This window comes from Calonectris borealis, chromosome 3, assembly GCF_964195595.1.
Source record: "Calonectris borealis chromosome 3, bCalBor7.hap1.2, whole genome shotgun sequence".
NCBI lineage: Eukaryota > Metazoa > Chordata > Aves > Procellariiformes > Procellariidae > Calonectris > Calonectris borealis.
The window spans coordinates 73,482,081-73,505,205 of NC_134314.1; the positions used below are offsets into that span (position 1 = coordinate 73,482,081).

The window sequence follows — 23,125 nt, forward strand, 5'->3', positions numbered from 1 at the left end:
AACTTTTAGACGATAAACTATGCCGTATCCAATCCTGTTCTGCTAGGTGCAACTCCAACATCTTACTCACAGCCGCTGTACCCAGGCAAGAAACCTAGCGTAAGCAAGTGGACTATGGCGCTAGGAAGAAATGTACAAGTTTTATTTTTAAACATCACTGGACCGAAAAATAAAGAGTCATATGGCTTATTTATATTTCAGGAGATGGTAGTGAATAAGTTAAAGAATATTTTATCCCAAAACATACATTGCTTTCATTTATAGCTAAGCTAATGTACACATATGTTTTCTTACTTTCATAAATGTCAGGCACCCACCTTTTTCCCCCCACAAAGATTTACAAGTACATGCACGGCACTTCCTACAAAGCTGTCGTGGGCTAAAGGCTTACAAACAATGATTTTTTTTTTTGGAATAAGAAATATTCATCAGACCAAAATATAATCATTTAAATCAACTTCTTCCTGAGCAACTTAGAATTTGGAATGTGTTTCAATAAATAAGTCAAAGATTAACCAGCTTAAAACGTACCTTTTAACAATGAAGTAAAATATATTTCATGACAGACAAATAGGCTGTAGGACCAGGAATCTCAGACGCTATGTGCCAGATAAATTTATGAAGTACCATTCAAGGAGGAGAGGCCAGGTTGATTGTTACGAAAAATACAACATTAAAACCTAGCGAGTAAATCATTAAACAGGTTTTGTATTTAGGTTATAAGTAGTGATGGCTGAAGATACCATTAAATAAACAGATAAAAATAGACTTTACGGTAAGCGGCAGTGAACTTGCAGGAAGGGTGAATGTGTTAAGTGACTGACTATTCTGTTACAACGTTGGCAAAAAGGATTGAAACAGCATTTCAGAAAGGTGAGAATATTAGTTTTCTTTCCAAAATATAACAACTCCACAGTGTGTAAACTAATCATTACTCTTTCAATGTAATTTCATAGAAACCACTTAAAATATACAATGCAGCAGATTCATATTTTAGCTAATATGTTAGTTGTTATCTGTGCCATTTTCAGCTTTCTTTAACATGCTCCCCCACGGTAGTGCATTGCTACCACCAACCTGGGATGTTAATAATGAGAACAGAATCTTCTACATAATATTTTTTGTAAGTTAGCATCTTGTCTTAACACGATTACACTTCTTTATTTTCGTTCTCTGCATGTAGGGACAGTAAAGACTGACTGGTGATGAAAATGGGCCATAATGTTTATTGGCTCTCAGCAGGCTCATGGAAGAGGAAACCCTTGGAACGTACATTTGAGCTTAGCTCGAGTTTATATGCCTTGTCCATCACAAAATAACTTTTGCTTGTTATTGCAAACCGAAGTATGACCTTGCAGATGGCAGACAAGCTGCTCAGGTGGCCGCAGAACAGGAAGCAAAAATTGCCCAGCAGATGTTTGAGAAAGGACGTGAGTTAGACAGAGGTGCGTTGCCCCTGAAGCGTTACTGGGACTCATCCTGGCAAGTAGCTGCAACTCCTCGGCCCTGCTTCTTTCCTGTGCTCTAGGACAGGAATTTACTGCTATTACCCTCTACTAGTCCAGCTTCCTCTGGCAACAACGGTGCACAAGAGGCCAAGGCCTCAGCAAGACCCCCAGCTCCCCCCTGTTCTCCTATGGAGCAGATGGTCAAATAGCTCTGCCCACTGCCGCGTGCAGGGCTGTCGAATAGCCCGCAAGCCCACACGTCACAGGGAACCCCAGGGACATCCACCTTACAGACAACAGCATGTCACATATTGGAGCTATTCTCCTTGCCCCTCCCAGCCTCCACTGATCCCCCTTTCTAGTGTTTGCTGATACTACTTGTAGTGATAACAAGGGCAAACTTTCACAGTGACTCTCTTAACAACGTATCATTGAATTGGCTTTGGTTTCACAGAGTAAGCCGCCTTCTTTTCTTTGTTTTCTCATTCTGAAATATTTCAACTAGGGAAGTTGTTATGTCCATATTGTTAATTTTACTTCTAGCCATGCTAAAAGCAGGCGTTTGGTGTTTGCGCTGGTGGGGCAGCTGTGTTCAGCTTCAGAAGTGAACAACTAAATTCTGCAATCACAGAAAGAGCAGTCATGCTTAATAGGAGTTCCAGATCATCTACGTTTTTAAAGAGTGACTTTTTCTGTATCTCTTTGGATTTGTGACTCATAAGAAGAATAAAAATCTACAAATACCATTCCTGAACATAAAAACTGTACGCCGCACCTTTTCCTTCAGAGTCTAATAGAAAAGTACTCAACTGCAGAAACAAAACTCCACAGTTTAGGTAACCCTGCCTTGCACTTTTCATCTGTGGTTGCCATTCACTGACCAGGTAACTTTTTCCACTCTATGAACTAGAAGGGTTTACCAAAACACCTAGTTCCTGTAACTTGCCTTATGTCCACTAATACTAATTTGCCAGAATAGCAGCCTCGCTCCTCCCGCACAGGGTAATCCAGAAGGCATTATCTAGCCCCTTTCTGAGCCTGTTATCCTCGATGTGCACAGACACGGCAGTGGCTCTGGCCGTACCACTGGGATAGCAGTGTGCTCTGGGCAGAAAGAGGCACTCTTCCCACATGGCTCACTGCCCATAGTCCGCATTGCCGGTAGTTAATGCCGCAGTGTTATGCAATGAAGACTTGTTTCTGGAGAAAGAGAGAAAAAAGAGCCTGTAAAATTTACTTTGCAAGACCACCTAATCTATTCTGTTATGTTTTGCAGGTGCCTGGAGGACTATTGTGTACTCCAAAAGTTATTTTGTGATAGACAGTAGATACTTCTCTCTTGAACTATGCTATAGCAAGGATGCTATAGAGCCAACACCATAAAATGAATCAAACCCGCAAAACCAGGTATCTCCCGATGGCCTCAGCATGTGGGAATGGTCTCTTTCATTCTGTTTCAAATGCTGCTGCGCATTAACTCAGTTCCTTAAGAAATTACTTTTAATAATAATTAAAAAAAATCTTAAGAAAGCTGGAGGGATCACCAGAAGAGAAAGGATAGTTCTTCCATCCATCACCTTTTATAGATATCCTCTAGCCACTTTTCATCATCTTCCTCATCGTCCATCGGTTCCTCTGTTTCCAGGGGAGAAGGAATGAAGAACTCGGGTCTGGGACGTGGTTTCCTGATATGAGACTTCAGTCCAAACTTGCGCTTTAGCAGGTGGAACTGTTCTTTAACATAGTAATAAAACTCATATTCATATCTCATGCGTTGGTAGAGGATCTGTATTGCTTCTGGAGAGGGGACGGTCTTTTTCACTGTCACAGTCAGATTGCCAAGTTTCCTATGTTCTGTAAAAAAAAAAAGGCAACATGGTGGGTGCTGATTAATGAGACCAGACCTAAACTTTTTTTTTAAAAAGATTAAGGCATGGCCCTACTGCATTACTGATACAAATGACCTCAATCTGTCTCCTTAATAATGGATTTACTTTTAGCGAGAGATGAAACAATGTAGATGTTTGAAGTTAGACTTGCATGTTTAAATATGGCAAGTTCATATATGGCATTTGGCATTGCATATAATCACCAAGTTCATACATGGCATTTGGCATTGCATATAATCACCAAGGATCTTAATTGGCAAAGGTTATCTGGAAATGCAAATTAGGTCATATCAATTATGAGCATAAACTCATAAAACATGTAGAGAAACCCATAATCTTGCCTAGCTTTGGAAATTTTGCCTGATGCATGTGAAGTATACATCCAGCACACAGCTGAGCTGAGCTAATAAATTATTTCCTACATGACATACTACGTCGTGTCACAGTTGTGCCTTATTATTGTTCAATTCTAAACAGATAGTATCAGTCTGAATCCACCGCAGGCTAGCACCGAAGCATTGTTGGCATCTCAAGACCGAATGTGCCTGTTGACCTTCTCGTCCTGTTATACCTGTTAAATGAACTAGAGTCATTTTCCTGTCGTGCCGTGGGACTGGAAGATTTCAGCATGTTTCTCTTCACCTGACAACTTTTGCTTTGGTAAACTGAAATAAAACACCTTTATTGTTGATAAAGAATTAGAGTTACTAACAAAAATATTGAGTTGCCTCTTTGCCTCCTCCCTCAATAGATTATTCTACCCTTGGAGATTAATGTATTTGAACAAGGTGTAAAGCAAACTCTCAAGGCAATCATTTTGCTGTTTTCTACCAGATGGCAACAGGCTGCCACAGCATCCTAAGTATTTTCTTCTTCTCCAAGACAGAAATGTAACTGAAAGTCAACTGTGAAGAAAAGAACAGTAAAAGCTGGAAGTACCGACCTGTAGCATCACTGTATCCCCCTCTAATAACCGCAACTTTCTTTAGGAGAAGTAGAGATGAATGTTACACTGCTGAAGTACTAGCTTCTATAATTAGGTTTTCTGAAACCTCAGTGCTCCAATCCAAGTGTCATGTGTTACTCAGAGAGAATGTGATGCCCATGGAAATGACAGTAATAGCCTTAGAATACACCTGGTCCAGACACGACAAGATGAATGGGCTTGCATGGAAGCAAGGAGATGCCAGTTAGATATTAGTAAAAAACCTTTTTCATGGCAAGGATAGTTAGGCAGTGCAGTAGAGCATACAAGTTACAAAAGCCGTATCTCTGGAAGATTTTAAGAGCAGATTAATTGATTCTCTCCGGAGGGAAGCCACTTGACTGGGGGACATCTTAAGGCTGTTTTCCATGACTCTAAAACCAATAGATTAATTTTAGTCTTGTCAGTCCTTACTTCACTTCCTTGCTCTTTGCTACAAGCAAGGTCTGCATAAGAACTGTTTTTTTTTTTGTTCCAGGATAATGTCTTGGCTTGTGCTGCTCATTCTTTCCTTATATTTATATCCTCTATTTGCGCTGCCTCAAATGCCAAACAGAAATCCCCATATTCTACATGACTACATATATAAACCGTTGCAGTGAAGAAGAGCTGGATTTTGATATGGAAACCTGATTCTTACTGTACCAGCAATTCTGCAAGTTGGAGGAATTCAAAAGGGTCGGGCCATGAAGGACAGCAAAGAAAAAACTTACAAGGAGGAAGCAGACAACAAAGAACATTTCACGTTTCCAACTGGGTCCCCGTGGCAGTGACCACTTCCAGAGGGAGTCCCTGAATCAAAATGGGATTTTATCATTGGCAGAGTTTTGCTCATGTGAGCAGTCCAAACTGAGGTCTTCTGAAGCACCTGCCAGCAAAGCTAACACATACGTAACAGCTCTACAGAGAAATACATTTTCACAATCGCTTACACGTAAGGCTAAGGGATAGATCGATGGTTCCTACTAGGAAAAGTGAGTTGTTCTTGGGATTCCACATGCAATACCTTCAACCGAGAGAAATAATCAAGAATAACTTTTTAGGGAAGAGAGAAATTTTAACCAAAGGCAAACCCATTTATTTCAAGAGGTAATAAAAGATGAGTAAGTCCAGCTAGCAAACACAACAGCAATGATCTTTAGCCAAAAAATATGTATTATACATGATTTTAAATCCTGAGAAGTACAATAGAAGAGTAGAGCACAGCTATGTGAACATAAACTGCTTTCTTTACATTTTAAATGATTAATGTTCATATAGCTTAGGGTATCTACATCTATAAACACATTCTAATGTTCAGACAATGGACACACATTTTCCTACTTCAGAGTAAAGGAATTCAAGAAAAACAACTGAAAGCCATTCATTTTAATAGTACTACGCGAGACACCAAGTGCTGGTGGGCTGGACATTCTCATATTTGTTTGACTTCATTGTGTCACACACATCTGGTGCAGAAGAAAAAAGTTATATCTGAAAGAGGTGTTCTCCCTCTCAGTTCTGCTTACCCATTACAGCAGAGTAATTTGAAATGTAGGAAGAATACGATACAAAGAGAGAATAGGTTGACTAGCTTACCAAACATAATGCTGTTCTAAATCACAAAAAAAAAAATTTAAAGCATTAGTTCTATTTTGCATTTGTACTTTTAATTCCTTCTCTCAAGGAGGAATGGTTTTCATTAGTTGGTAATGATTAAAACATGCTGCTCTGTAATTAAAAGGAGCTTTTACACCAAACTTCATCGTCCTTTACACTGAAATCTCTGTCTCTACTCATATATCTAAGTAATTAAACAACTTAGTACACAGAGTTCTTTGTTCTTTAATTACAGTAATGTATGGTGATATATGCTCTATACTTACTGACTGCTCACAGTTTATCAATTTGTAAAGTTTTATTTAGATAGGACTAAAATGATTAAAATATAAAAAAACTGAATTAAAAATAAAGAAGCGATCTTTAATGTTCTATCTAGCTAAGAAAAAGTGTAGAGGAAGGATCATGAAATGCTTGCGTTTAAAATAGACATTAGCATAGAAAGCACTACCTGTAGCTAGTGAATGGGGTTAAGTATTTTTGGTGAAAATATTTGGGTTTCCCAAGAGCTTATTCTTTTCTATACCACCTTTACCCATAGATCGGAATAGACTAACCAATGTCTCACCTTTTTTAATTCTCAGTCAGTTGTTCAAGTTACTGTTGATAGGTATTAGATGAATACACTCCTGGAAGGACACTGTACTCAGTCTGTCCTTGGGTGAGAAGGCAGCCGCTGCCTTATGATTATTGAGCACTTCAAGACATTCCTCTTTCTGCTGCTTAGTTGGTAGCTCCCGCCAGCTTTGCAGTCTGGTTTTCTTTACAAACTCAGCAGCAAATACCCACTACTAAATATTACATTTATTAAGCTTAAGCCTTTATACTGCTTGCCAACTTCATTTTTATTTTACGTAGGTTATTTCTGTTACAGAAAACTCCATTTACCTTGCTGGAAAAAGCTCTTCACTTATATGGTCCCTCCAGGACTCTAAGCGGGAAAAGCCACTTCTTACAGCTCCAGCTCCCTTTGGTGGCTGCTCCTCCCAGCAGAGAGAGGCACTTGTGTTCGGCCCAGGAGCGCTGCCAACGATGACAAGGTGAAAACGCTAGACTGTTTTCTTGGGGGGGTGGTCAGTATGGGGCAGGACCAGCCAAGGGGGAATTTACTGATGGTGTGCCAGGCGGGGAGCAGCCCGCCGGCACCCGACCTGCCAAAGCAGCCGGGTGCTGCATGCCACCCTTGTGGCGGGCAGCAAGAAAGCGGCAAAATATACTCCTCCTCTGAATTTGCAGTAGTCATGGCATAGAGGATTCCTGGATGCGTGCAATTGTTCTTTGCTCTGTGCATACACCTATGTCTATAGATGTATACAAACGCACAGACAGAAACAGCCACGCTCTGGAAGGCTACAGGAGCAATGTAGATTTTCTGGCTTCTGTTGGTTCGCCTCGCAGAATAGTCATCAGTAACTGCAGTGCGTAAATAGCTGTGAGGTGCTGGCTGTCAGACGGCACGAGTTGGGGCTGTGCCTGGCTGCAGGCTCAGCCTTTTGATAAAACAAGTGAACTTCGCTTTTTTTGCACTTGGAATTTTATTTAGACTGGTTTCTAATCTTAAATACTCTTAAAAGGCTCTTTAATACAAATATGAATGAAATCACAGAACTGCCCCTTGAAGTCACCTTAACCACCTCTCCTCATCATAGAAGCTAAATGGAAAAATTAGGTAGATCTGGCTTAAAGCCAAAATAACAATCTGCATATGCTACATAAACCCAGCTGTCCCACCAAAGGACCACCATTTTATGACCTTTGAGACAGCTAACCATATGGAGGGCAACAAACTACACCATTTACTTTTTAGGGTTCTTTTTTTTTAAACTGTGTTTGCTTTGGCATTCTTTTAAATTACTAAAATGAATGTACTATACAGTAACACAACCTCCCAGTGCAGCCTGCTCATGCCTTGAATTAAGACTAAATTGGTATGCAGATATGGATGAAGAAAATGAAATTCTTTTGGGTTACCAAGTGATGAATATTTACCATTACTTTCCCCGCTCTCACTTTTTTTTTTATTAAAAAACGTGAGAAATCAGCGTTACTCACTGCAGCAATCCAAACCATAGGGAAAAGTGGTTTTTATACTTTGTGGCTCAAAAAACCTTGGATTGCCATATTTAGACAAAATGATCCTAAAGGCATTCTCCACCTCAAAAGACAATTTTAGAGTGACGCTCTCTAAAGCGCCCCGCCGTTTTGGTGGGTGCGACACAGAGGCTTGCTCCCCAGCGCTGCTCCTGGATGAAGCTGCAGGGAGCCCAGCGCCCTCGGGGATCCGGCGGGGAGAGGTGAGCCAGGCTGGAGCCAGCGCAGGATGGCTGCAGGCGAGCGTAACCGTGCGCTTGCCCGGCTAATGCTCGCGGTGGAAAAACCCCACGCCGAGCTCTGCTGCTCCAAGGCTGTGTGAACACGATGGCTGTCACAGATATAGTAAACTCATTTCCTGGAACTACACGGGGAGGCCCCGCGTTTCAGTCGTACGCAGCTGAGCTGCAGCACATACCTACTTCTCCACAGTTTTAAATGGAAATAAATGTATGTCACTGTGGTTAGATGTGACGTACAAATCGGCGAGGGCCTCTGCTTGATATGCCACTCAAACGATCGCTGTGGTGCTAAAACAGGGCTCTGATGGCTATGCTAGAAATTATCTCCCCCCAGAATATCTAACTGCAGCTCAGCAGAAAACTTTCTGGCACAATTGATCTGCTTTTCAAACTCGAAATTTTTAGCTGGGTTCTTGAAGGATATCTGGGAAAGGATGGTTTTGGAGAACAGATGAGACACCGATGTGTTTGGCTTGCGGGCCATCTTTCCAGCGGCCACAGGGCTGCTACTGCTCAGGAGCGTGCCAGCCTGGGGCAGGCCCTGGGTCCCAGGCGGGAGGAGGGAGGTGGTGCACTGTGGCTGTACTGCGCGACTGAGCACCTCGCGTAGGCTCACATTTGCTAAAGGAAAGCAGGGACGGTGGAGAAAACCTAACAGAGTCACCGAACGGGAAGAAGTGTATTAAAAACCAAAGTTGATGAAAAGGTAAGCAGTAATTTGTCCCATAGCATCTACTAGGTTTGTCTGTCTGAAATACTATGAATCCCAATTACTAACCTCCTTACTGCTAGTTTGCTCTCTTCTCAGTTATTCACATCAACAAAATAAGGTGTAAGTTTTAACAACATGTAGTTAAAGATTAGACACTCATATGCATACTGAGGACAATTACGCTAGGCTCATAGCAATGCTTGCTTTGTTTTAGCATTTCTGTCCTGAATTATTGTGCTGCTTTGATGACATGGAACAACTCCGAACTCCAGGGGATTAAGAGAACTCTAGCCCACTGGCAGGTAGCAATGTCCCGTCTCCTAAAGGTCAGATACGGATCTCTCTGAAAGGGCAGCTCTCCAGGGGTCATGGAAACACCCAGAACTCAAGAGACTTGCAATCCTAGGCAAATCGGATGCCCTATTTATCCAACAGGGACCTTGGGAGCAAATACACCAGACTGCAATTAGCACAGACACTGCAAAACGATTGCTGCCAATGGCAGAGACTGAACCAGGTGAGACAGTTATAGCAACGCTCTTTCTTCTTTCTTACCACTGCAATGAATAAGGAAACCAGAGGGAAGAATAATGTCACTATTAACCTAATATAATTTAATTATTAACACTAACATGGACAAAATGCAGGGAGCTCAGAGAATGACAACCTGGCAGAAAAAAATGGAGGGATGCCAAGACAGGCGTTAGTCAGGAAGAGCTCACAGAGATAATATGAAAGACAAATAATCAAACAACTACTAACGCTCAAGGATGTAAATACCAAGGAGGCATGGCACAAAATCAGAACAAGGAAGAAACATGGAGGGAAAAAAAAAAAGAAAGAAACAATAATGTTAGTGGTAAATGTAAGAGGTATCTTGGGCCAATAAGGCTGAAAATAACAAAAAAAGCATCTTCCTACAGTATGCAAATAATACATATTAGGAACATATTGCGGAGGTCAACACTGCACTGGTCTGGCTGTCAACTGGACAATGTAACAGTGATGCGCATTCAACAGTGATGAAATACTGAAATACTCTGAAATACTACTTAAGGTATTAAAGGCTTTATATCACTATTACAAAACACTTGCCTTACAACACACTCAGAATGCAAATATATAACTTTCTCTGTACTTTGTAAACAGCTACCACTCTCTGAGGTCTCTTCTCCAGCCAGGAAGTATTTATCATGAAATCTCCAATTCTCCTCTTGGAAACTTCACGGTGTTATGCCTTTGCTCTTACCAGTTCAGAGCTGTGGCTCCAACAACGTGGATTTCCAGCCGTATGAGACAGCTCAGCCAACCCTCCTGTACCACCCACTGCCTCTGCTGCTGCCCCAGCCTGGAAACGTGCTGTATCTCACACATGATCAGATAACAAATCTCAACAGGACCTTCTAAGAGACTCCTTTATTTGGTGCACTTTAATGTTGCATTCCCAGTTAAGGTAAGTTAACACAGAAGGGAAAAAAAATGCTGAAAATTAACCCACACTGGTAGAGGGAAAGGCAGATTCTTACGAGAATGTGGTCAGGTACTTTTATTGCTGTTAAGCAACTTCTAAGTTGAACTAGACTCAGTTGGAGGTGCCAAAACCAAAGTCATCTGCAGAGGAAATGCCAGGATTCTCTAGTTCGAGTTGCCGAAAGAATTGCTATGGTTGCAGTTAATATGCAATTTCTAATCTATCTTTTATAGCTGTGTAAGTATTATTGAATGGATCCAGTCAAATCTGGATCTGACAAAACCACAATTTAAAAATAGGTTCTTACAGATCGCTTGTGAACAGTGTTGCATAGTAGGTTACGCAGATACTAGCATAATTACTTTTTTGCAGAGAGAACAGAAAGTTGCAGTGATCGAGACAAATTTCAGCAGCACTCATGAGCAGGAAAAGCTTCACCACAGATATGTTATGCAGAAAATCTGCAGAGATATAGCCTGGGACTTGAGAACCTAGAGCAGGCATCTTGCCTTTGTGCTTCGAGTCATAGTAGGCTGCTATCTGTGATTTTTGTCCACAAAAAGGAAACGATGGAAGAGGCGTGCTGGGCAAGCTTAAGACGTCTAAAAGGGATGGAGCAAAGTGGAGGTGTCTTTATTTCCATATATAGTATTGATGAGTGCAACACTGGCGTATACCATCCAGTTTTGTAACCACATCCTAAATCAGACAGGGTATGACAACAGCCTCAGAATGAATATTGGGGTTGGCAGGGACACTTTAGAGAAAGATGGTAAGTTCATTCTGGTCAGCTTACAAAAAAAGAAGATTGAGAGGTGACTTGTTTACAGCATCTGCATATTTTCCTGCTGAGAAAACTATGGATACTGAAAGGTTGGAAGCAGAAACCAGAGAAATGCGGACTGGAAGTAAGGCGCAACTTTTTAGAGTGATGAAGGTGATTAATCACTAGAACAAAACAAAAAGAGTTGATATGCTATCACTTGATATTTTTACATCAATGCTGGATAACTTAACCAACTCCAGTTACTGATCTCTGTGCAGAAGTAAGAGAAACTGCGTGGCCTGCAGCACACAAGAAGCCAAGGTGAACGTCCCAATGGTCCATTTAAGTCTTTCATAGATGCAAGTTCCAAACGTCTTGCACGTGTCAGCTTCCAAGTCGGGAGCACCACTTGCGAAAGCCTTTTTGTCAGTGCCTTTGGAAGATGTCTGAACACCTAATTTGCTACCTTTTCCAGTTGTTGGTTGTTCAAACCTAGTGGTCACCACCCTGCAGTATCAGGCCTTGCAGGAATATGAAGTTACACTACATTTTTGAAAAAAAGTTTGAGAACATGGCCTTAAAAAATTAGTAATTCTAAGTGCTGCGTCTTCCTGTCTTCCTAGAGCACACGTATGACTGCTTATTGCTTTATATAAGAATAACTACTGAAATGAGAAACAAAAGCAAAAATACTAACTAGGACTAAAGTAATGGCCAATAATAAAATTTATGCACAGCCAAGGTAAACCCACTACTGATAGGGTATACAGGACTAGAAGAGGTACATTACTGTATGAAAGCTGCTATTAAAATGTAGGGGGGGGGAAGCTATCAGTTCTTTTCTCCCTTGTGAGAAAGTTGCCAGTTCTAAGAAGATTTTCTCCCAACTATGCCTGCGCACAGACAACTGAAAGCCCTGAAATGGCTTTATTTCTTATTATTGCAAGTTACAGGCAGTCAAGAGAAAATTCTCTCTTTTGCCCTTAGGTTCTCTTGTGTATAATGAGCGACTGAAGGCGGTCAGGGGCTGAGGCACTGGTGAAGAAGGAAGAATGCTACCAGAACAGAAACAACACACTGTTCCTTTCAAGTTCACCCCCTCCTGGCCCACAGCCCGACTGCCTTGGCCAGCTGCCAGGGTATCAGGACAAAGGCTTCCTCCTCTGGCCAAAACCGAGGAAAAGGGTCTGTTGTTTAACACAGGCAGACTTGTTTCAGCAAGAGAAAAAACTAAAACGAAGGGGAATTATATTAACTGGAAGTCCTGGGAGAGGAGAGTAATCTCCCAGTGTGGCTAATGCAATTCTCACCCAGTGCTTTTCCTGGAGAGGGAACATCTTGATTCTCTACCGTTCAGGCTAGAAGGCAAAGTATAATGTCTCAACAGGGCTAAGCCCTAAGGCTGCCAGGGTCTTCGCGTCCCCCGACGTTACTATGAACCAGAAAAAAGAATGTGTCTTTCCTCTTTCCAGGAAGCCCCAGGCAACCCACCGCTCCTCTCCATGCCTGCACTAATAAGCTCACGTGAAGGGCGCGCGTCCTCAGGCATAAAGACAGAAATTTCTATGGACCTAGCAGATCTTGAAGAGTCTGACAGGCAGATAAGCCAAACATTTAGCTATCTCAGGACTTCACAGTGACCGAGGCTCCTGCTGGATTTCCACAAAGTCATTAAACCCAAGTCAAGGTGAATTCACACCTAGGCTTTTTGCCATCTCTGTAACAGAGCCTGCAGCCCTGGTCTGCGAACTTGGGGTTCGCTGCAAGTTGAAAGGTCATGCTCCTCCCTGAAACCTCCGAAGCAGATGCTGTTGCAGAGGTTACACAGAGATGCAGTGGCTCTTCATGCCAACCTCAGCACTTCTTTAGCAGCACAACCACAGGCAAGGGATGAGGATTTGAAAAAGGCAGAAGAAAATCCCTAGGTCTGCCGTGACCCATTTGATTGTGAGCACTGAAGCGCTTGGGTGATGTGGGCTACCTCAGAGGTTGTATCACAGGATGTAGTGTCTCAGTGAGCTGTGGCAGGAGACTTCCCCTAGCAATTATTTATATGTCTGAGAGTTTTCGGAAGCCCCAATTCAAGGAGAAGTGTGATTTTAATCTGCTGGGGTTAATATAAATGAATACAGGACATTTTTAGGTGCTTAGCTGCTGTTCAAACACCATCAAGATTTACCCATGCATGTACTTGCTCTGTATTCCGGGCAATAGATTTTCCTCCTGAAAGAGGGGGGAAATGGCATTTCTGACACATACTTATGAGACCAAGATCTCTGCAGACGAAGGCCTCCCTACGCATCCCGTGCATCTGCACCAGCCAGTAGCAAAGACAGCCTCCCCCGTAGTACCTCTCATCTATCTTCAGTGACTTACATGATCAGCTCCAGCACACCTTGATCATTCTCGCTCGTCAGCACCAAGAGCAATCCATTGAGGAAACAGAGTTTGCTCAACGATCCTTTTTAATTCAACTCACATTTAGCATTACTGGGCTGAGAGGGAAGAGATACATGTGCACATCGTTCTGCCATCTATCACCTTGTATATTCTCAGTAGCCTTAACTCTATTGCAGGTTAAAGGAATCAGCAAAGTACTGTGAAAACACCCATGAATGAGAACAGGAGATTTACAGGGTATGAAAAGCCACTGCTCCTGCACTTAGTCCTGCAAATTGTCTATGTCTGCAGTGTTTCAATCAGTAGTTTCATTCCAGCATTAGAGAGACTGGCTAGTATCAAAGGTTCCAGGATGATTGCACTGTTTTGATTTAATGACAATACTAGCCCTGACATAATGACTACCGTGCTTCAAGGTTATACTGCACAAAACTTTCTCTTGTGCTTAAGAAAACAGGAGATAAAATGACCTGCTGTCTTTTTCCATTTCAGTATTTATGGGCACATGCAAACATCAACACCTCTGAATGAGGATAAAATGGGACAGAAACCAGGAAGGATGTGACAGCAATTAGGAAGAGCTCTTCAAGAAAAATCAATTTTGGGAGGGAGTAAGGTTACTAAAAAGAACATTAAACCTGCAACAAACCAGGCTTTTGTTGAAGAACACTGCAATTTTCTACATTGCGATCTTCATAAGTGGCGAAATAAAGGCCCCCAACATTATTCACAAGACATGCAACATGAAGAGTTGCATCAAGATAAAGAGAGAAACCCTGTTGTGGTGGGTTGACCCCAGCCAGCAGCCAAGCACCCATGTGGCCACTTGCTCACTCCCCCTGCCCCCATAATGGGACGAGGGAGAGAATAGGAAGGACGAAAGCAAGAAAACTCGTGGGTAGAGATAAGGCCAGTTTAATAGGTGGGGGAAAGAAAAAAGGCGATGCAAAGGAAATCCCTCACCACCTCCCACAGACAGGCCAATGCCCAGCCAGTCTCTGAGCAATGGTCACCTTGGAAGCCAAAACCCCTGTTCTTCCTCCTCCACCCCTGCTTTTATTGCTGAGCATGACGTTGTATTGGACTATATATGGACTATCCCTTTGACCAATTTGGGTCAGCTGTCCCGGCTGTATCCCCCCCTAACCTCTTGCACATCCCTAGCCTACTGACCGAGGGGGCAGAGTGAGAAGCAGAGAAGGCCTTGACGCTCTGTGAGCTCTGCTCAGCAACAGCCAAAATACCGGTGTGTTGTCAGCTTCGTTTTAGCCACAAGTCCAAAACACAGCACTATATAGGCTGCTATAAAGAAAGTTAGCTCACACCCATCCAGAGCCAGCAGAGTAAAAATGGCTGCCGTCAGGTGTGGGCAAACCTATCACACCTGTCTCTAGGAAATTTAAAATACACACAAAATACATACATAATGCATATAACAGGCACAACGGATCAGATGAAATACCCACTTAGTCACTATACTGAGTATTTGAATAGTGGCCAGTAGTGGATGCTTGGAGGAGGAGTGGCAGAGGCACAGACCGTGTCTTCCCTCAGTGCCGTCTCGCAGCTTCTGGTGCTCAGCAGCTATGCACCCCTCGAGCCAGCGGCATGGATGGCCTCTAAACATAGTGACACAATGAGCTTCTCCATGAATGCAGCGGTTTTGCAATCCTACTAAGGTTTTGGTCATCAGCATGGTGTGTTGCAGGGAGTTCCACGCTACAGTTATTCGTTGGTTTAAAAATCCAAAACTACAACCAACACCACCCAAGCCTTTATGTCTATTTTAAAATCTTAAAAACTGATTCTCCCTGAGAAATCAAGACTAATCGTTTTGCATTCAATCTCTTTGCATGGTTCATTTTTTGTTTCTAGCATATCCCACTTCAGTTGTCTCTTTTCCAAACTCAGAGGTCTCTTTATTAAATTTCTTTTCCTATGAAAGCCATTCCATGTCCCTGGCCATCTCCCTTGCTCCTGCTTTGTACCTTTTCTAATTCTGTTAGATCCTTTTTGAGATGGTGTGATTAGAGCTACAAGTAATTAATGGAAAATGCTGCAATTTGTGGTTAAAAAGCCATATGACATAACTAATTTTAACTTTTTCATATTTAAGAATCAGAAGTAAATGATAACCTATGTGCCTTTACCACAGATTTGAACTGTTGCTTGTCCCAAAGCACAGACTGAGAATACTTTTTACTTTACAAAAAATGCAATTCAGGGCAAGAGATTTCTTCAACTTCATAGGCTAATTCTAAAAGCAAGAGGGGAATCTCTAAGTAAATTTTACCTATCTGGTAAAGTAACAGAAAATATCATTAAGAACCAAGAGTTAACATTTCAGTGCCCAATATCAACAGATATTCCTCAAAACAACGAATCTGATTCTGAATCTACAAAATCCTATTCAATTTACTAAGCTTACCAGAAGAATAAATGCCTAAATTTAATTCCTGCCCAACAGTTCAAAGAAATTCTGAAAGCATAAATGATCAGCTTTTTAAAATCTGCAGACAGAATGCACCACTGAATATATTTTTTTTTTTTTAACCAGAATATTTTAACGAAGTTCTATGGAAAACATGATGAAAAAGTTATCTGAGGGAATGGTACATTCAGGGTTTCTATAGTAACAAAAACAATGGCGGGGGGGAAGTCAAGGCAGCTTTGTAAAGGCCTGTCTGAAAAATGAAAAATTCACCTCTGGTGGCGTACATTTACGTAGAAGGGACACCTACCACGCTGGATGTGTATATGCACTTACACATGGCAGCAGGGCCCTAAGGCGCATGTTTTGACCTAGGCTCAGCACTCATTGGGAGACCAATGCATGCAATCAGGTTTTGTCTTAGTGCTGAGTATACGGGTCCCAGAACCCAGTTCAGTGTCTAGATGGAGGCCAAGTTCTCCTGTAAGCCCGCGGGTGCTGGGAATATGAAATTGTGACTCCGAGTTCTTTAAAAATACATTCCTCACAGGCTACTCTGGTGTGGCCAGTGACTATGGTCATCAGTTTCTAAACAAACACGGTAACCCGGGTACATCACATTCAGCTGAAACTTCATCCATCTGCTTGCCACAGTGGTTGACAGCATTTCTGGCACATTCCCAGAGCATTTAGTTTTGTTAAGTACATTTACTGAAGAAACGAAAACCCCTAAACTGAGCAAATATAGAGTCCTCATAAATATAACTGCTTTTTTTTTTTTTCCATTTGGTCTGAATAACAGCGGGAAATGAAAAACCACAAGGCTGAAGGAAGTGAAGGGACTATTTATGTAGCATGGGAAAAATTAAACTGAGATTCAACACTTTAAAGTGGGTGACATCTGTTTATCAAAATACTTTTGTTGTATCTCTTTTGCCTTTGATTATCCAGTCTGTCTGCTAAGACCTAGAAACAGGGATGCGGTGCTAGATCGGTCCTTTGATTTTAGCGGCAATCTATGTAAGTTCTGCCACTACTTTGAAATCAAAATGTTGGTCTGGCATTGCCAATTGCTAATAAAATATACCAATGTATCATGTGCCATTTCTTCACAAAATTACTCACACATGTATATACAATATGAAAAGATCTGTGGGACTTGGAGTTTTTCCCTTTCTGCACATGCGATACAAAGTGTCCATGCGCTAACTTTTTATTTCTGTTAAAACAAAACCTGTTGAACAAGTGGGATGTACACCAAGATGTGGTCTGGAAGGATAACAGAAGCAGCCTGTGAATTGAATAGTTGAATTAAGCAGGAACTCAAACCATTGATTTCTACAAGTAGCTTGCAAAAACATGCACCAAGGAAAATAATTTTCAGCGATTCAAAGCAGAACCTCTGGTTAAGTGGTGAGTCTACCCTTAAAATAGGCTAAATAATGTGTTCTGCAACTGCACAAAGTACTGGAGCCTACCAGGGACCACATGCCATATTCCACCAGCAGCAGAAGGCAGTGCCAAGTAAATGCTGAAATTCAATATACAAATACGCTTTGCTTCACTGCTCTTTTGTTAGTAAAAGTCCTAGATGAACAGGGCTGACATTTTTGGTGCGCTGTTTGCTAAAGTATAAGACGACAGACCGAGGTTTCTTGCTATCAGCCACCTGCATTGGCATAGCTGCACCAAACAGGCAAAGTTGTACAAGCTGCAATTTGTTCCTGTTATTTTCAGCTAATACAAGCTGAAAACGGTTGATTACGAAAAGGGTTTGCTCCCACAGAAGCTGTTCTTGGTATATCAGGATGTATATATATGTATATCAGGATGTGTGTATATATATATATGCTATCAGGATAATGTCTTTCTTTCAAGGGCTTAGACACCAACAGCACTCATCTCGCCCTTCTTCACCATGCTGACTGGAAAGAACAATTTGCCATTTGCAAACAAACAAAAAAAATCTTAACAAGAGAAGTCTGTTTCATTGTGCTTAAAAAGAGTATACATCCTCCATGCTAAGCATCTCACCTGGTCATTAAAGAAAATAAATTGTTTTAACACACAAAATCATGGGCTAAACTAAGTACCCAAAACCAGGAAAGACGATAGCCTCTTCAAAGTGTTTGACCATCATCCCCCACCCCAGCTGGTCCTGCCATGCTTCACCCTCTTCAAGATCCCTTCATAGTTTTACTATCCAGACTCCTTCCCCAGGTTTCCTGTCTTCTGCAGTTCATTCACTCTAAGCACTCTTCTAGCAGCTGCTTTGGTCACCATGCAGGGGTTTCTCGAGAGTTTACTAGAATAGATCTTCCTCTTCATTCATCTCCATTGCTCTTGGCAAGGAAGTCCTGGGCTTCTGCTGTGTTTCTTTGCCCCACAGGGAACTAGGTCATAGACTTTGCTCCTGGAAACACTGCAGGAAAAGATATGACCAAGGGTGCTAAAAAAACCCAAACACACACCACAAAAAAACCCCCAAACAAATCCACTAAAAGCTTAGCCCAAATAGCACTCAATGATGCACAGATCTACCTATTGGATAGACAAGGAGAGCACTAAGAAGGCATGATATAAACTTTGTTTTTATATGCGTACTTCATCCTTGCTCCTACAAACACTATAGCATGCTAACTCCTTGACAACATCCATCTCTACCAGTATACAGCACGAGTGAGAAATATTCCTGCTGCTGAACTCCAGGCAGCCACTCAGGGCATCAAACAAACCCCCAGAGAGATAAACAGCCATTTACCTCTCTTCACGGATCATGCAGAGAGTTCAGTTTCCCTGGTACATAATTTCAGCACCTGACATTAAGTAATGTCAATACCCAGTGAAGTAAACCAGGTTAGTCAGCTGCCTGAAGACCCTTCAAAGATCAGTCATGGCTACTGTGAAATTGGCAGAGCACTCACAGGGACAGTGGAGAGCGGAAGAAAACTTAAAAAATAAAAATAAGACTTCAATGCCCAGCAAAATATTTAGTGGTATTTAGGTTAAAACAGAGTTTTCTGTGAATGTTTTCATTCAACATTTTAAATAAATTTGCTTTGGCTACGCTCTCATTCCTGTCATGTCCAATTTCCACTAGCTTTTAGGAGATGTATATTATGTATCAGCCACACATTAATCCCACACTCTTATTTTATGTCACAGAAAAAGCACATGTTCTTGCCCAAGCAGTAAACCTCCAAACTTGCTAACATCCCAAAAGCAGCTCTGCAAAGCACCGGGGGCTGTGGCCAGACTGTCCACACACGTGCTCCTTGCAAGGCAGGCATGCACCAAATATTCTGCTGCAGCAACGTGAGCGTGCTCCACGTCTTCCCTCAACACAGGCCCAACACAACCAGCCACGGGGCTCTCCCAGTAACTAGTGTTGCACTTCTTTCTGGCTAGAAACAAGAAAACAACAAAACAACCCACCCCTTCTCTCTTCTTGTTTTGCTAGGTCCAATGGTGCTCTTTATCCATCTCCTTTCCCCACCTCCACAAAAAGCAAGAAATCAAATAATGTAGCTGATTGACTGGAAATGAATCAAAGCAGTCAAGCAGCAGGAGGAGCAACGACCGAGACAAGCATACAGATTTTGTTCTAAGCCCTGCATTTGCATGCTCTGTAATACCAAAGATGTAATACTCATAATGACTTACAGGTACACGTGTACCCTAAGTACAGCAATACAACACACAGTAACACAACTTCACAGACCCTCCAAAACTCAATTGAAAGAAACGCTATGGAAGAAGACAGACCACTACAATTACCTCGTTTAAGGTTTTCACTACACAAAAAGTATTAGATGGAATCATACTGCAAAAGGCACAGGAATAAGATATATTGTTTTATCATTGATCTGGCAGAATACAAGAAATAGGATTTCTTCCTACGGTGGATGCACAGAGCTGATTAATCCCATAGTTACAGGGAAACCAGACCAGAGAAGCGAAAGCAAGCCATGGGGAAAGCAAATTGATTGTGAAGAGAGAATATTTCAGGGCCTGAGAACAGAGCGGGAGCGCTTGCGTGGGCAGACAACAGATGCTGCTCCAGACTTTCAGCAAGCAGCAAAGCAGGGAGGGATGGGTAAATGCTGGGGTTTACTTGTTGTTTTAACTTGAGCAATTGGAGGAAGATGACAATTTAAGGCTCTGCCCCCTGGATAGCTCTTCTATTTCTCCTGAGTCTCCAGTTATTATTTTTTTCTTTCTCTTCAATACCCTCATTTCCCCTGAGTATGCACTCATCAGCAACTTGCATTCCCCAGAAATCCTCCCACCAGCTATCTGGAAAGACATTCATGCTAGAGGGCATAACACTCTTCTAACATGTAGATGCCTTTAAAACCACAAGTCATCTTCAGAAACCAAATTGCACAGAGGTGCATGCAGAATTCCTCCAAGACCTATTTTGGAGGCAAGTGAATTCAGCCAACTCACAAACATCAGCAGTAATTTCAATCCAGTAAGCGTGTTTGGTATTCTCAAAACCTTCCCCCAAACCACACACCTCTTTGCACGTGCACTTTTAAAAATATTTTTTTCTTGGTCTGTTTTTATGCTCACTTTTTGCCCTCAGCCTGTATGACAAAAATGTTTTCTGGGTGAGCCCTGGAGAACCAAGCAGACCAAACACTAATGCTCATATGGAATTTATTTAGAGGGGGGGAAAAATCCCTTAAGTTGAGTAGTTATGTTATTTTGAACTGGTTTTATATTTTATGCGTACATGGTGGAGCTGGAATTTCAGGGCTGGCTTTTGTTTGCATTCATCATGAAACATTTGTTATATGAGCTGCTGCTACTGCTACCAAAACAGCTGCTGCTCACTGCTACAAAACCAGAAACCAACTCAACAGTTTCTTCCTCTGGTAAGTCTAGCTGGCAAATGAGGCCTGGTATTTCTACAGAAAATTACCTTTGTTTGGTTTCACTGTCATCCTTGCCACCTTTTGCCTACCCAGAACACAGACTTGAAAGAGAACAGATAAATCGGAGCAAGAGCAGGTACGTACTGATGTTTCTGAATCACCTACAATTAAATGTAGATCAGAACTACAGCTGCGTGAACTCCCTGCTTTGCAGGTAGGGCAGCACCCCAAATGTGAACATCTTTCCTTCAGCTGCGCTTGAGATTTAGCCAGGATTTAGCCCTTCTGTCCTACGCCATCATTTTCCGCAATCTGGAAAAACTGCGCCATGGCTTAATCTAGCTTTGCATAAAAATTTCCTTGCCATAGAAATGCTGCTGCCCAGTGGCTAGGATGACCTGTAGGGGTCTGCTTTCCTGCGCAGAAAAAAATACTCACCCATCTGACAATCTGTGCACTTTCCTCCCAACCTGGACACAGACCAGGACCCAGAGCATCAGCAGACTGCAGTCCTGAGTGCCAAGGACAGACCTCCTCAGCTGCACATAAGCTGAATTTTAATGTGTTGCTTTGTTACGATTACTAAAACACTTTAGTGTTGTTCTTGTTGCTTCCTGGTAATTTCATATTGGCAATGACCTCTCTCACCTCAGTCTCATTTTTTTAAGAGAACATTTACCCCAGACTGGAGCACAGTCCCTGCGAGACTCCCCTGCTTGTTTAAAGTAAGGGGAGACTACTGAACAATTAATGCCTACCTCTTTAACCAATTTCATCCTGCAGGAAAACATTCTCTCTCACATCCTGACAACTTATTTTCTTTAAGAGCTTTTGGACAGAGATCCTGCTGAAAATGGCACCTGTACCATCTCATGTCCCTGTGCTTGCTGACTCCTTCAAGGAACTAGTTGATTGTGAGGCTCTACAAATGCCATACTGACTTTTCCCAACTGTCTATTAATCCCATTCTTTATTATAGTTCCTACCACCACATAAATTGGATTCTTTCATCTGTTGCTGTCCAGGTGACCATTGCAACCCTTTAAAAGCTTGGAGTCATGTTAACTACCTTCCATTCTTCCAAAATAGCTGCTGATTGAAAAAGAGGACACACCGCAGAGTTGGCAATTTCAGTTTCAAAGAGATCCTTGGTGAATACTACTTCTGACAGCAGTACTCCCGACACAGCCAAGGAGGAAAGACAGCTGAGGAGAAAAAAATGCCACACCCTAATACCAAATTTGTTATCTGTATTATAGATGGCGTCTGCAAGTAACTGAGAAGTTATTCAAATTGAGTCCAAACAGTACAAGTACAACTCAAAAGATGAGATTTATAAAGTGCAGTAACCATTGTGCAAATGTTGGAGATAGAAAAAGCAGCCCAACTGGAAAGAAGATACTAATTAAAGAACACAATGGGAATGCAATTTGGAAGAAAGGGAGGAGACAGGGAAGATGAGCCTAGAGAGCAGCAGAGAGGAGGACGCTCTTTCTTACTACACTTGTAAATTTGTGATTCCACTCCAAGAACAGAGGAAAAGAAGAAAAAAGGAATCTTCCTAGCCATATTTAGTAAAACCTCTTCTCTTGCTACAGCTTCTTGGAGAAGCAAGTTTTCAAGAGGAGCAGATCAAAAAGGCTGGGAAATTCCAACCGGGAAAGGAAGTAGGGAGCAAAAACTCCAAGAAAGACTCACTCTTGGAAGAGCAAGGGGTCAGGTCTCAGCACCACAAACTGCCTCCAGGGCAGGTAAAGCAAAGGGGCTCAGAGGAAGAAGCACAGGCATGGTGTGAAGCCTGTGAACAGCAGAAGCCTGAAGCTCAAGTGAGCAGATTATACCCTCAGGAGTGATGGCTGGGAGACATACCAAAAGGACTCCTGTGTAGCAGCTGAGAGCTACACTGCTAATATACTTCCTTTATTTTAATTGTAACTTTGTAATCAAAGTTTGCTGAAGTTTATTCTACTAATTCTTCCCCTTCTTTTCTAATAGTAATAACTGTGGTCTTAAGATGACTTAGTGTGCAATACACTGTGTCCTCTGGGAGTAGCTGGTCTATTTATACCTATTTACTACACACGTAGTCTGGGGATGTCTCTTCCCTGAGAGTGCCTCCCTGCCACCTCTCCCAGCTACCCACTGTCTCCCTCCACCCAACTCTCTGACAGGCCACCTAGTTCTGATGTGGTTGAAAAAAAAACTTTCGGT

The 23,125-nt window shown here is 42.0% G+C and overlaps 1 protein-coding gene across 2 annotated transcripts in view; it reads right to left on the reverse strand.

Annotated features, from left to right (window-relative positions):
• Positions 1 to 417: 417 nt before the first annotated feature.
• The window catches only part of UST (uronyl 2-sulfotransferase), a 180,029-nt gene continuing 157,321 nt past the window's right edge, over positions 418 to 23,125 (reverse strand). Inside the window, exons 8-9 of one of the 2 annotated variants that reach the window (XM_075146205.1) lie at positions 3,026 to 3,302; positions 418 to 2,648 (exon numbers count right to left, since the gene is read on the reverse strand). In XM_075146205.1, coding sequence (XP_075002306.1) covers positions 2,585 to 2,648; positions 3,026 to 3,302 — 341 coding nt within the window. In that variant the 3' untranslated portion in view covers positions 418 to 2,584. Of the gene's footprint in view, positions 2,649 to 2,892; positions 3,303 to 23,125 lie in introns of those variants that run through there. The other variant, XM_075146206.1, reaches the window with a different exon arrangement.